This window comes from Bactrocera oleae, chromosome 4 (genome assembly GCF_042242935.1).
Source record: "Bactrocera oleae isolate idBacOlea1 chromosome 4, idBacOlea1, whole genome shotgun sequence".
Taxonomy (NCBI): domain Eukaryota; kingdom Metazoa; phylum Arthropoda; class Insecta; order Diptera; family Tephritidae; genus Bactrocera; species Bactrocera oleae.
The window spans coordinates 13,719,626-13,736,000 of NC_091538.1; the positions used below are offsets into that span (position 1 = coordinate 13,719,626).

The 16,375-nt window shown below is 27.3% G+C and overlaps 1 protein-coding gene across 3 annotated transcripts in view; it reads right to left on the reverse strand.

The window, feature by feature from the left end:
* Picot (putative inorganic phosphate cotransporter protein picot) overlaps positions 1-16,375 on the reverse strand; it is a 62,009-nt gene that overhangs the window by 7,756 nt on the left and 37,878 nt on the right. The window contains exon 1 of one of the 3 annotated variants that reach the window (XM_036375343.2): positions 3,986-4,601. The exons of 1 other annotated variant lie outside the window; for it this stretch is intronic. In XM_036375343.2, coding sequence (XP_036231236.1) covers positions 3,986-4,088 — 103 coding nt within the window. In that variant the 5' untranslated portion in view covers positions 4,089-4,601. Of the gene's footprint in view, positions 1-3,981; positions 4,602-16,375 lie in introns of those variants that run through there. One more of the 3 variants, XM_070109181.1, reaches the window with a different exon arrangement.

Sequence of the window (16,375 nt, forward strand, 5' to 3'; positions counted from 1 at the left end):
TGAAATTTATTTCAAAAATGCGAATTTATTTTATAATTTTCAGCTATTTACACAAAATTGTTTCTTACGTCTAGGTGTGTTTGGTTGAACACCTTAAAATTTTAGAAATGATAGTGTGTAGGGCTATTTCATTTGTAGTAATAATCACAAAAATAAAAAAATTCTATTTCGTTGATAAGAGTTTACATAATTATAAAAAAACAAAAAAAATAAAAAATTTGTATATCCGCGATAAGATTTTGTATGCACAAACACAAGCAGAATTTTTCATGGAATATGACTCAAGATTGAAAGGCACATGCTCGAAATTATGCAAACTACGCTAAAGTCTCGTGCTAAGCAAGCAGTTAACGAGAAATCAACCGGCGTTACCAAGCAGTGGCCAACACGCACACACTTATAAAAAAATTTTATGAAAAACATACATACAAATATTTCATATTAATTTTGATGCGCACAGAAACAATCAACGCACATGGAAGTTTTTTATGATTATCACGAGAGAGAGACCAACAAAGTCTTAAATAAAATTTCAGCACAGCTGCAGTGCAGATAGAAAGTGTACTAAGGGGTTAAGAGGAATATATGTGTAACTAGTATATAGAACGAACGAGTCATCTGCTAGTAAAACTAATATTTACACACATCTGTTTGAGTTGCGTTGTAATGTTTACAAGCGCAGAAAGCGTATTACTAACAAAACAATCGCGGGCAATAAACATATAAATATTACTAATATAATATTATGACAAGAGCTCAAATTCCACTTAGAAGCGGAATCAATGCAGACATTTAAAAAAATAATGTGATAAATAAAAGTAAATACGAGGCGGCAAAACTTATTAAGCTGCTTGTGAGTACAGTTGAGTTGGTTGTGTAATTTTAATTTTGCATAACTCTCCTCGCAAGACCAACAGCGGGCGACGTGACGTATACGCAACATTGAAACATTGAAAAGTGCAGCGTTCAGTGAATCGGCTGCTTAGTTTATTGTATTGTTGAGCAGTCTGTGAGTTAGTCAATCATTTTCATTGTTATTTAGTCATTTAGTTCATATTTGTATATGTGTGCTATGTATATGTATATATTTATATGCATTAATAAGTGGTTCTTAGCTCAGCACGCTTTTATTTTAATCACTACAACTTTTTCATAGTTTACGCAGTTAACAGCTTTCAAGGCTGCAACTGGTAGTAAAAGTTAAAGACTTATGATCAGTTAATGCCAATATGGAAAAATATTAAAGAACGGAAATACAATATAAAATATTTTTTTTTATATATAAAATGAAACCAAAAAAAATAACATGAAACGAATACAAAAAATAAATAAAAAACAAAAAATGAAAATAAAAAAGAACTGAAAATTAAAAGAAAAAGACAAAAATATAAAAAAAATTAAATACAAAAAAATCTGCTCTAAAATGAGCTCAAATGTCATAAATTACGCAGCAATGACTAGCTATTATTAGCAGCTAATTAGCTAATTATACAAACAGCAACAGCTTGAAATTACATTTTTTTAGAACTCAGCATTAAATTGGTTTTTATAGACATATGTTAGAATTTTCCACAAATTTGCAAAAATATTTTGTCTGCGTGTTATTATAATTACCAAGCAAGCTACACTAACTAATTTTCACAAAATAATAATAATAATTGAGTTTGAGATATGTCTTTTTCGCTGCTAATTACACCAGTGTCATCAACTGAGTATAATAATAAATGCTATCGAATTTATAAATCACTCTAATACTTTGCGACACGTGAACGCCATTTTAGCCAACTATACATTAGCCACTTTCATTTACTAACTGTCAGCTAGATTGTCTATGAATTTAATTTAATAGCTAAAAAAGTTAATTAATATATGCATTTAGATAAGCCTATGTCATATTTTGGTATATATAAATGGTATATTTATACTTATATATATAATATATAAAATTTGAGTAAAGCCATAAATTAACAAAGAAATTACGCTAGCATAACCAGCGCAAGCATGATTTTATAGATAATGTGGTCCAACTGTAGCCAACATCCTCCCTGAGCAGTGACAAAACACTTGACTCACGCACGGCGTTGACAAGTAAAATACTTGTAGTCTAATCTCGAAGTAAATACTGACAAAATAAAGAAAAAAAGTGCGCATGTGCTCACATTATTGTTTTTGTTGCTATATGACTCAGACGCGCTTGTTTCCTCTACATAAAGATTTGTTTGCTTAAATGTGGTTAAGAATGAAGATTAAGTGAGAATATAGATTTCAAGTAAGCAGTAATAATTTCATAAGTTCAACAAAATTTTTTGCGGTTTTGATAAAGATTTTCTTTTAAATGTAAGAGTAAACCTCCTCTTTGTATTTTTGTTTGCAATTAAATGTCACAGCTGATGTGCGGCCACCACAATTGATAAAAGCTGAGTTGTTGCACTGGTTGAAAGTATTTTATACATAAACGTATTAAGGCACTTATAAATAGAAAGTATTGGAATTAAAAGGGCTAAAGAAAATTAAAAATTGAGCAAAACAAAAAAAATTTAATAAAAACAAAGTCGATCAAAAAATGGAAAAAATTTTTAATTAAAAATATTTACATTTTTGAGAATAATTAATGATTTTTGCGAAATTTTATTGTGATTTTTTGTTTTAGCGCCCGTTAAATTTTTTTCATAAAACTATTGTTATTTATTTTAATTTTTTCGGTACATATTTTTTTAAGTGCTTTTCATATAAAGCATTATATATGAAATTTTTTTATATCAAACAAATTAAATAATTTTTCATATTTTTCAAAAATTAATAAAAAAAAAAAATTAGTTTTAAAACAAAAAATTAGAAAAAAAAATTAAAAAAAAAATAAAATTTAAATTATTAAAATAAAATTTGATTTTTTATTATTGTATTATTATAGCGTATTTTCCAATTTAGATTTTTAATGCAAAAATTACTAAGCATGTAATTAAATTAAACTTAAACTAATTAATCATTTATAAAATCGGCTAATTTTCAGTTTTTTTAAGTAAAATTTATTAAGTGCTAAAAATAAACACAACTTTCGGAATAAATCTAATGGCTTTTTTCAAGAAAATAAGTCTGCGGTTTTCATCAAAGTTTTAATCAGCTCAAAGCTTACTTTCCTAAGTAAATTTGAATTTAAAATTCTGCTTTTTCTCTGACCATACGCCTTTCTAATACAATTTGTATTGCGGTTGTTTTTGTTAAACAACTTTTTTAGGAATCATTCTGTTATATGCTCAAACGTAACCTCAAAAATATTGAATATTGATATATTCTTACTGTTACAGTCTAAAAACTCAGTTAGCTAAAAAAAAATTAGACTTCAAGTATAAAGTCTAAACCTTACTCAAATTTTTAGTCAGGCTTGTGACATGAGTCCTTAAATGTGAGTTCTCACAACTTGACGATCTATGCTCAACTTTTTGTTGATTAGCATTCAAAAAATTTCAATATTTGATTTCAACTTTTTTTTTTAATAAAATATGTTAGAAGTGCGTAAGCGCTTCGCGGCTCATTTTAACAGACATATGTGTATTATAAGAAATTTTCAAATGTTGCTGTCCCTTTGCACGAAGCTTTCAAAACAACATATGCTAAATATTAAGTATAAGGAATTTGGTTTTTGTATATTTGTTTTCAAGTTTATTATCGAACAACTTGCAGACGTTCACACCAAGCCACCTTCAAAAAAAACGCTATAAAAATTGTACTTGGACTACAAAAAGATTTCACAAATTTTATGCACAAAATGAATGTTCAATATGGGGAAAAGACAGCCAATAAGGCATACGGCTTCCGACGGCTAATTAGTACTAAAGTGTATATGCGTAGATATATAATTTACTAATGGCCATTATGTGCTGGTATATATACATATATATGCCAAAGTCATATGCAGAAATGCGTAAATATTCACACACATATATATACACACATATACACATACGCTTAAGCAACACATACATACGTTGGGGTTTGGTATCCTCGAAAATGTCACTCAAACGCGACTGATCCCAGACAAGGACATGGGCGCCACGTGAACGATTACACTGCTCCGATGACAGCAACATTTTCAAGTGCGACGTCTGCGCTGCTGACTGCTGACTAGTATATAATATATGTATGTAGGTGTGAATGCGTCTATATGCGTTAACGCTGTGCGTGTTTGTGGTAAATCAAAAAACTCGCAGCGCCTTTTTTCGCGACGGAACGGAAGCGTGTAAATGTTAATTTAGAATTTGTGTATTCTTGCCGCGTTAGTTGCACTTTCGCAACTTCGTTTTTTACTTTTAAATCTTTTTTTCAGTTTTGCGTGTGTTTTGGTTTCAACACTTTTTGCGCACACGTTTGTAACATTTCATGTTCTACCGACTGCTTTTGCGCTGCGCGTTGCACATTTCTTTTGGCTTTTCGAGTTTACTGTGTGAATTCTATACGATACACGCGGTGGCAAGCAACGCGTTTTTATATGAAATTTATTTGAAAGTGTTTATTGTTGTTTATTTTCTGTTAACGCTGAGTCCTGCGCTCAATACCGCTCGACCGCTCAGCTGCGCGTTAATGTTGCTACTGAATAGCAGACGTTCAATTTGAGCGCTTTTAGTGTTGCGCTTTTTCGTCGCGCTATACGGTTTTTTGTTGTAGTTTTTGGTGTGCGTAGTTGTTGTTGCGCTTCCTATATGCGCGCACGTCTATTTGTACGCCTGTTGATTTAAGTCGGTTTTGCGCCGGCTCACACTTTTACTCAATGAAGAAGGCGCACATACATGCACATATATGTATGTATATATTATATGTTTTTTATATTCATGTGTGCTTATATGTGGTGAGCGCGTCACGCGAGACTGACTTATTGCCGTTGCTGCTATGGCGAAATACATTTTACGTTGAGTAGCTTCTAAGTGAGCGCCGGTGTTATATTTTATTGCCCTTACGAGCAGTTGCTCTCGTGGCTGAGTGAGTTTTGTTTTTGGTTTTTTTACACAAATTTGTTTGTTTGTCGTTTCGGCAGCTTTTGGCGCGCCCTCTTTGCCACGTCTGACACATGACTGCCTGGTGTGTTAAGGTTTTTATCGTTTATTCTGATGCCACCAACGGCGCCGCTCGCCATTACGTGCTTGAGTTGAGCGCGCAGACAACAATAATGACAACAACAATGAAAGGAAAGCACATTTCCACACATTCTATATGCTTATTCGAGAAAAAAGCGGCAGCAGTCAGCAAAGCAACAATTTGAGTGAGATATATATATGTGCTTAGGTATATGTACAGCGAATCAAAGGTTTGGTGATTGATTTTGTAAGTGTGGACTTTTATTATAAAAATTGAAGAATCATTTTTTATTATAGAAATTATTTTAAATTTATTAAAAAAATATGTATTTTTAACAATTTTTAATAAATTTGAATTAAAATTAATTCATTAATAATAATTTTATTTTAATAACTATTAATTTTATTATAAAAGCACATCATAAATATTTAATTAAAAAAATATTAATTAAAAAAAAAATTGAATTTATTAAAACAAGTTTTTTTGATACTAATTAAAGTTAATTAAGTAGTAATAATTTTATTCTAATAATTATCAGTTTTATTACATAAGCACAAATTATTTAATAAATTACTAAATTTTTAATTAATTAATCTCAATTTATTTAAAAAAAAAACTATGTCGTTTTATTTTCTAAAAAAAAGCATTTAATTAATTATAGTTAGTAATTTTATTTGATAAGAACATTTAAGTTAATTAATTGTCAAGTAATCAATTTTAATAAATTATCAAATTTGAAACTAAAATATTTCAATTAAGTAATAAGTTTTTTACTTATTGTAATTAATTAAATTAAAAAATTTTGTAAAAAAATATGCACCAAAACTGTTTTTCTAAATTGGTATGAAAAAAATTAAAGAAAATATAATTAAAAGAGATTCATTAATTAATTAATAAACCAATTTTTTTAATAAAATTAATAAACTAATAACTAATAAAATATATATATATATTACAATAAAATAAAATTTGTTAGAGTAATTACTAATAAGTCAATAAAAGTTTTCCAAAAAAGATAATTGTTTAATTATATTTTTTAATTAAAAAGTTAATTAATTCCATTTTTTTATTTATAAAATAATTATTAATTGATAATCTCTTTTATTTATTTAATTAAGCATTTTTTTTAGGATTAATCTGTCTTGAGAAAAATAATTTTGGTATACAATTTAATGCAAAAAATTGCTTTCAATTAATTAATTTTTTGTATCATTGTATTTATCTCAAACTTTCACCTTCAGCAATTTATAACCGATAACAAATAATAAAGGATGACCATCTTATTGCCAACGCACAAAACGTTAACACCATCCATATTGCGCTCATGAATTGTCATTGACTGATACAAGCCCAATAGTAAATATAACTTTCACAACAATTGATAGTAGCAAGTAATTAAAGTAAATTGCGTGCACACCGCAAAGCGTTTCATCACAGCTGTCAAGCGCCAACGCGTCGTAGGAGCTAACTGCACTTCTACATACACACATATTACTTAACAACGCTTACTCATTCGATTGGCTCATACCACATAGCGAACTAGACTCGTGCAACACTCGTGCAATTGCTGTGGACACGAGTACTTAGCAACACTTGCTAACACACTCACTCATGTTTGTGCTTAATTAACTTGCTTTCTTTGAGTTTTTTTCAACTTGTTGAACTTTTGATGAACAAAGTGGTTTGTTTTTTTACAATATTCTAATTTCAAAAATTTACAGCACATTTTCTGCTGGAATTTGCGCAAAATTTTTCTTATAATAAATATTATCTAATATATGGCTGTCGCTTTAAGATATTTATCTCAGTAATTAAAGAATATATATTATATTTTATGACATTTTAGTGGTTATTCTTAATAAAATATTAGCATAGCGTACAATTTTGCTAAGAAATTTCTTGTGTAATTTCTGGTTCGAGCTGAAATTGCCACAATAAATACGAGTTAACTCTCAAAATTTGCGGATATTAATTTTCAGCTACCTTCTATGTGTATATGCGCAATAATTTATCCATATATATGTATTGTAATATGTTAAACAATACCATAAGTAGCTTAAAGATACGGTATGTACGAAGAAATTTCCATATGCACGTATTTATATAAACGTTTCTTTAGAAATACATATTTATATATATATATATATAACAAAAGAAAATTATATAAAAGTGATTATCAAGTAATCACCCCGTTTATTGCGCTACTTGAACCTGAAAGTTCTTTAAAATTGGTGAGTTGAATGGCCTAAAAAATACAGAAGTGCACTTTGCACTTTACAGCAATGACAGATGTTTGCGGAAGAGTATTTTATTTATATTTATATAAATAAAATTAAAATCAAGTAAATTTACACTTTGAGTTTTATAATTTTGTCTGAAACGTATATTGCGAACCAGAGCATTAATAGCAACAAATTGATAACCGATAATGTGCAAATATTTAAAATATATATAGAATAAATCTTAAACGATTTTAATATGAGATTATTCAGATATTTTTTAAATATAAAATAAATATGTACAAATAGTTTTTGTGGCAACTTTTCGTCATTTTTCTAGTTCATTAACTAGTTGACTGGGCGTATACGTAACATTGCTGAGGACATGAAAAGTACACTCTTCAAAGATGTAATTTTCATTGATTGAAATAGAATTTATTGTTGAATAAAAAATTAACAGACTTTGAGGTATTAAATAACAAATTACCATAAATTTTTAAATAATTTTTTTTAACTTATTGTTAACATTTTTTTCTTTAAATAATAAAAGTTCTTAACTAAAAGTCCAGCTTCTACAGAAAAAAAAATTTTCTGTTACATAAATGTTTATATATAATATAATAAAGTTAATTATAAAACTTATAATAAATGCTTAGTATCGATAATTTTTTCTTTTAATTCAGCAGCGATGCTGGAAATTTTTATATCAATGCTCTTAATCGCGCTCGCATAAAGGTCGATAAATATGAGAAAAAATTTGACTCATAAAAACATTTAAATAAAAGTTAAATTACCAGAAAACCAACTTTAATTTAATAGTTTAATTTTATGCTAAGAAATTGCTTGCATAACTAATGGCTAGTCAACAACGCACACGCTTCTTTGAATTAGTGAAATTCACTGACTCAGCACAATTTTGTCTACGAGAAACGAAGAAAGAGTAAATGAACACAAAGAAAAGTAAGTAAAAATAAGCAAACAAAAATTTCTAATTGCTAATTAATTTCCCACCCTAATTTAAATGCTCAACACTCTTCTCTAACAAACTTTCCCCACGGGCACATACAACTATTTTAAATAAATAAAACTTTTAATTTACGACAGCAAATATAAATTATAGAATGTTTAAAAATAGCATTTAATTGCACGCCAACCTAACTATAAATATCATCAGCGGCCACGATCAATTTGACTGATCAAGTGAGAGCACAGACACTAACAAAATTTAATGCAAAATAAAATGCGCGATAAAACAGCAACAAATGAGGCGAACGCAACAGAAGGTGAATAGATTGCCGTGAAATTGCAAGTCAAAAATAAATAAATAATAAAAAGAAAATGAACTAAAAAAATTACACAAAAAAAAAAAATCAGATTAATTGAAAGAAAAAACTAAAATAAACAAAAAAAAAAATTAAATAAGAAAAAAATTTAAAAAAATGTAATAACAAATTTAAAATAAAATAATCACGATAGCTAGCAAAGCGCTGGCCACAAGCAAGCAGAAATAGAAAATGCGCGCATACACAGTTGGTAATAAACATGTTCAGATGTTTGTTTGTGTGTATGTATTGTAAATACATTGCTTTCGATACATTTTTCATTTTAGTAATTTTCAATTAACGACAATACTGATTTATACATATATAATGGTTTGCTCTTGATATTTATATAATTTTTGAAAGCTCCACAATTGAACAGACATACATATGTAAAATATATTCATGTATGTATGTAAATATAAAATTCAATTTAAATACGTAAATTTTTTGTATGTAGCATATTAATTAAATTTCCGGTGATTTCATTGTCGATTGAAAATAGTATTTTTGTTTAAATTTATATTTTATACTGTTTAGAAACTACATTATTTAATATTTGTTGTCTATTTTAAAATTTATTTCTAATTTCATTTCAGTAAGCACCAACGCCCATTATGAAATAGCTGTTCTTATTTAAGCAGTGAGCTGCTTTTAATATATGACAGTGCATATTTCGAGAAAAAAACTAACCATTTAATTAAAAGCATATATTTTTATTATTTTAAAAAATTTCAAAAATCTTTAAAGAAGGAAAAAAATTTAAAAAAAAGTTTAAAATTGAAACCAAAAAAAATAAAGAACTTTAAATACAAATTTTGAAAAGAATTTCAAAAATTACAATTTCGAAAAACATTAAAAATTAGCTTTAAAAATCGAGAAATAAATTAAAAAAATATCAAAATTCATAAGAAAAGGAACATATATTTGAAATAAAAATTTATGAAATAATTTAAAAAATTAAATTTCGAAAAAACTTAAAAAATTCAAATTTTGAGGGAATTTTCAGAAATATAATTGTTTTCTATATGTATTATTGTAAAAAACTTAAAATTTCGAAAAAAAAATTAAAAAATTAACACTTTAACGTAATTTTTTGAAAACAATTTCATGCGTTACAACACTACCTGTATATTACGAGTGAAAAACGAACGAGTTAATTAAAAGCATATTTGTTTTCTTTTAAAAAATTTTCACACTAAAAAATTTTTTTTTTTTATAAATAAAACTTTGAAATTTAAAAAATAGAAAAGAATTTTAAAATGAAAATTTAGAAAAAAATTAAATTTAGAAAGAAATTAAAAAAATTAAATTTCGATAAAATTCAAAAATTAGCATTTTGAAGTAATTGTGAGAAATTCAATTATTTTCTATTTGTAGTGTTGTATTATTAATTTTTAATTAGTTATACCTAATAATAAGTTTTTTAGTCATATTTTATATACATATGTACATATATTTAAGTTTTTTAAAAAATTTAAGAATTTTTAACAATATAATAACTTTTACGAGACAAATTTTCATACAATTTTGCGAAATTTCATTGTTTTGTTTGTAAGTATTTCATTACTTATTAATAATTGATTAATTATTAATACTTTTCCAGTTATTTCTTTTACTATTTATAACTTATTAATAATTGTTAATTACTTATATAACTTTATATGTAAATATTGTTTTTTGTTTTTAATAAACCAAAATTTATACTAAAGTTTTTACGAAAAAATGCGAAAACGTGCAAAAACAGAAGTTAATAAGTCAATTAAAAAATTGCCGCAAATTCCACCGTTACTCAATTAGTCACCTTATTTTGCACTTTTTCCAGCGCTTCATCAATTAATTTCAATTACAAAGCATAACTTAAAAATAAAAAGTGAATCACTTGCAGCATTTGAACCTTGAACTATACAAATGTATATACATACAGTATTATATTATATAAAAGTATATTGCTTGAGCAGCAAAATGAATATGAAATTCTTAGCGAAAACGTGCACAACTGTACCGCTGACTTTACTTTAGCAAGTCACGAGATTTGCATAATATGTCGAAAATATTCAAATAAGTCAACGACTAAAGACGAATGACCGTATGCGGACAAATACAAAATATACAAAAACCGAAAACAACAAAACCACATACATAAACAATATAAACAATATATCACAATTAAAAAGATAGCGACATGTGCTTGTAAATTCGTTTGTCGGGGTTTTACAAAAATAAAAAAAACAAAATTCATGGAATGGTAAATAAATAAAACTGGTAAAAGTAAGCAATAAAGTAAACCATAAATCATATAAGAAAGGCATATTGTGGAAAAAGGCATTTGAGTAACAAAAATATATTGAAAACTTAAGTTGAAAATATTAATAATAATAAAAAAAGAATATATAAACACAAAAAAAAAAGTAATATAAACTGACAAAAATTCTGGCGCAGAATAGCAAGCCGGTTTTAGAAGTTTCTGTTAAAGTAAATTTGAAAAAAATGTATTTCCGCATAAAATTTAACATTTCAGTTTTAAAAAATTATTTTTAGTATTTTTTTTTATCCCTAACTCATATTAAATAACAAGTCGGCTTTAGAAGTTTCTGGTACAAAAAATCTAAAATTTATATTTCCGCTTAAAATTTCAAATTTAAGTTTAAAAAATAGTTTTAAAATTTTTTTTAGTTTTAGAATCATGAAAAAAACTCTATAATTACTATTGTTCTTTTCACTTTATGTCACACTCATTAAACAACCCCAAAACTCCACGCCTCCACGTTGTCAGCAAATTGTCAACTCACAAACACTCAAGCTACACACACGCAAGCTCTCACTCACTCAAACACACTCACTTACGCGCGCCACTCACTTTCAAACACATGTAAGTATGTATACATGTATGTAGCCAGCAGTTGCGTTGTGCAACCGCTTAAACTTTCCACACTTGTCCAACGCAACAACGCTTCCACATTACAAAAATATGAATAGTAAACAACCGTGAGCAGCCAACCGGCGAGAACCCAAAAGCAAAACGTGCAAAAAATATCGCTACATTTGACTTATTGCCTGTTTTTACGCACTGTTAGTACGCCTCACCGCAACCTCGCACCCAGAAGCGCTTCATTGCCAGCACAGCGCAGCCTTGTGGAGCTGTGGTGTTTCGTTTGCGAAAGCAGAAATTCCACAGAAATTCGCTCATCGCACAGCCGACGGCTAGCAACAGGCGTTAGTGTGCGTGTTCGTGCGGACGTTATGCCGGTACCGGTTCGGGCGACCGCAAAAATCGCTGCTGCTGGCTGCTGGTTGCTCACGTGTTTATCGGCTGATATTCATTTGCTATATTTATTTGCTGTTTTTTGTTGTATTTGTAATGAATTGTTGCTTTTATTGTTATTTTCTTTTGTTGTGCCATTTGGCTTACTTTCAGCTGTCTGTATCGATGCTGTTTTACTTTGTGTTGTTATTGTTGCGAATTGCGAACGAATTGCATGAGTAGTCGTCGCCGTGGTTGGGATTTACTTGCACACGAGACATGCTCGTTTTGTAATTATGCGCATGTGTGTGTGTTTATATGTACGCATATATACACTGACTGTATTGACAAGCACATAATTTTATATGAACGAGTGTAGATAGGAGCGAGATTTATCTGTGTGTATGCCACACAAAAGTAGGCGGTTGCGGTGTAAAGTGATATGGTAGAGTAAGCGGCTGACCCTATGCGAAATTATTGATATACAAGTATTTTGAATTTTTTTTTTGTTTTAATGCCTTCCAGTAAAATAAATAAAACTTAGTAAAATAGTAGAAAATACAATAAAATAAAATAGAAAAATATAAATTAAAATAAATAAATAACCCAAAAAAAAACGAAACAAAAAAATTTAAAATTTACATACAGAAAACTATATAAATTTTTTTTTAAAAATAATTTATAATATATTAATTAAGTTAATTAAACTAAAATATAATATCAAAAATTAAAAAAAGGAGATTAATTAAAATAAAATGTAAAAACTAAAATAAAATATAACAAATTAAAAAAAATTTAATTTATTTTTAAAATTAAAATAAAAATAGTAATTAATAAAAAATAGTATGAAAAATGAAATAAAATGCAACAAATGTTTAAAAATTACATTAAATAACATATGAAATAAAATTAGACAAACTATAAAAATATTAAGTTAATTAAAATAAAATTAAATGTAACAAATTAAAAAAAAAATTAAATTAATTAAAATATGTAAAACAAAATAAATAAATAAACTAATAACATATTAATTAAAGTAAACTACTATGAAATAAAATATTAAACAATTTAGCGACTATATAAGTATGTATGTACATAAAATAAAATAATACAAATAAAGTAAAATAAAATATGAAAATATCATAGATTCCAACCAAATACAAAAAATATTACAAAATAAAAATTTGATTAAATTCATTCAACAAAATTAAAATAGCAGAATAAAAGTGAAGATATATAGGAAAAAAATTAAATAAAATTTGAACAAAATAAATTATAAAATTAATTAAAATAAAAAAAAAATAATTTAAAACAATAATTTATGTTTAAAGTAATGTTTTATCGTTTATTTCACACGTTTTTTTAAGATTAAATTCATAATTTACCGAACTCTTGACAAATTAAAATCATATTGGCTTATACATTATTTTTTATGAATTTTTTTTTAATGCCTTAATTGCAACCCTGATACCAAATTACAGAGCAATTGCATGGAAAAATATTGAAAAATGCCTGAAAATATAAATTATAAATCAAAATCCAAAAGTTTTGGTTTATTATATTTCTGCAGGGACTTTTCCGGACGTCTGTATTCGCGTATACATTTTTCGTATAGTTCGAAAAGTATATATATATATTAATATATGTAAGTTGAAGAATACGATACATACATATATGTTTTAAACAGTAAAAACGCTTAAGTCGACTTGTTATAATATTGCGTTGTTGATGTGTGAATGATATATTACACATTTTTAAAATTTTTGGCTGCTGCTTTATCGTTTATATAATCGATAAAAGGAAAAACTTGCAATTAAAGCCATCATGCGAATGGAATCACATGTAAAAGTGTGTAGGGCAAAATTATATGAAATGGAGTCACGCGATTTTATAGCGCAGACAATCATATATATATATAGTTATATACACGCCTCACATGATGCAGGTAGAGAAACAATAAACATATGAAATTAGAGTCTTGTGCTAATGCATGTGTGTATTTGTATATATTAACTTATACACAGTTGCATAAAAAGTCAGAAAAAGAATCTTTTTTTAAGCAAATTGATGCGCCATAATTCTTTCAGCATTTTGTTTATTATATTATTATTTTTTTACTTATAATTCATGATAAAGCGGTTTTGAAATTTTAAATGCGGACTTTGGAACTCGAATTGCCGACATATAAGATTTGCCATATAATTGTTTGTTTGTATATACATTTGTATATACATAGTATATGAGCTTGTTTGGTTAATAACACATACATATATTTCGTAATCTGGAGCCTGGAGCCAAACTCGAGCTCACATGTGATGTCTTGGCGAGCACACTTAGCCACACGTGCTTCGGCAAGCTGTTGAGCACTTCACTTTACTTTTTCCGCAACTTAGCTAATAAGCCAACTCATTGTGAAATTTGCTTGTTGCTTTGGCTACATACATACACATATCCATACACATTAGATACAAGTTCATATATATTAATGTTCTAGTATATATATTTATATAATACTTAGGTCTATACATATGTTCTGTAGACTGAAATATTTCATGTTGCGGTTGAGCTCATCTACGGTAGTGATTAACACATACACATACACATACAAATATACATAAATCTATATATGTTCGTACATACGTCACCGCATTCACCCGCAGTGACCTAACGCCCGCGCATGGACTCGTGACAATCGCTTGACGTGAAGTTTTTTAAAACCTGCAAACACACACACACACACACGTGCTCACACATATACACACAAAGAGCATAAAAGTACATAGAAAATACACGTTGGCGATTTTTTTGGTGACTTTCGCGCGAAATTTTTCACTTTGTCACAGCGCTAATAAAAAACACACAAAAACAAAAGCTGCTGCTCAGTCAAGTGTACTCGAGTAAGTGTGTATGTATGTAAGTATGTAAGTATATATGTATATATACCATGCATAGTTAGGTATATTTGCATGTAATCACCCGTTTCCTTTTCTTTATTGTCTGCGGTTTCTTGAACTGCTCTATTTTTAGTGTATGAGGTGTTCTCTTTACTTGGCCTAGTCAAGCATATTTACGTAGTCGAAAAGTAGGTGTTTAGTGTTGTTGTTATAGAAATTTATTATTTCTTTTTGTAGTGCTGGCTTGCTTTCTTTGTGGGCACGTAGTCACGATTATCTAACGGGCTGTTCTAGCATGCTTTTATTTATTATGTCATGAAATGATTAAAGAATTTTTCTAAACTAATAATTTAAATAAAGCGACTACTATGCGTTTATAGAATTCATTCAGAAAAATTTTGATTTTATTAAAAATATGAATGAGTAGTTTTAATAGACCAGGGACCAGGTAAAATGATGAAAATGAGTTTTTTGGAAAATACAAGTATTACGTTTAGTTTCTCAGCTAAGTTGCAGTCACTGAATTGAGTTTTTTTATTTCTTTTTGTCGGCAACTTTAGCCAAATAGCAATTGATGTGTCATAAATTTAGTCCCTTTTATTTTAACTAAATATTTTGTATTTGAGTCCATATATATTTATGTATAAATAAGAACTAAAAAATTATTCTATATGTATATTAATTATATAAAATTAAATTTTTTTTATAATTAAATTTTTTGTATTTACACTTATTACTATTTTTATTTTATTTTCATTAATTAAAGTGTTTTAATTCAAATATATTAAACTATTTAATTTAATAAAATATTTAATATAATTTTTTTAAATTTAATTTATTTTTATTTAATTTTATTTAGTTTAATGTAACTTTATTTAATTTACTATTCTTTGGTTCTGTTTTAACTGAATTAAATTATTTTAAATAAATTTTTTTTTTAGTTTTATATAATTTTTAAAAATTATATTGACTATTTCTTTTAAATTAAATTATATTCATTTTATTCTAATTTAATTTAGTTTAGTTTAATTTTATTTATTTTAATTTTGTTTGGTTTTAGTTAAAATAATTTTTATAAATTTTTGTATTTAGTTTTAAATAATTTTAACTTTTTCCTTCTTTTATCTGGCATATAATTTCTCTATCTTTGCTTATATACACATGTGTATTGATATTAATTCAAAATAAATTTTTCATTATATTTAATTTGAAATAAAAAACAAATTCACTGAATCATGTAACAGTAAACCAATATAACAAAAGCTTCATATCAAAGTGCGTCAATAGTTTTGAAACCACTCCATTTTAGTCTACTGCATAAAAATGTTTTTGCCCATCCCCACATGAGCAAACACACGCATAAGTAGACTTGTAGTAGTGTGCGCTCTACCCACCACATTAACTCACCAATAACGGTAGGCAGTTATCATAAGCTTTTTAGCTTTGAGTTGCTGTAGTTTTAGTTGGAGTGGAGCATGAAATAAAGTATTGCATGGTTTTAGGCGCAGGTAAAAAGTGTAGGAAATGTTTACTGCTGGCGAATGATACAGTTATGTAGAGGAATGATTTAAAACAACACAACAGTAACAACAAGAATAAGTAAACTTTGCAGAATAAACAAATAAAATA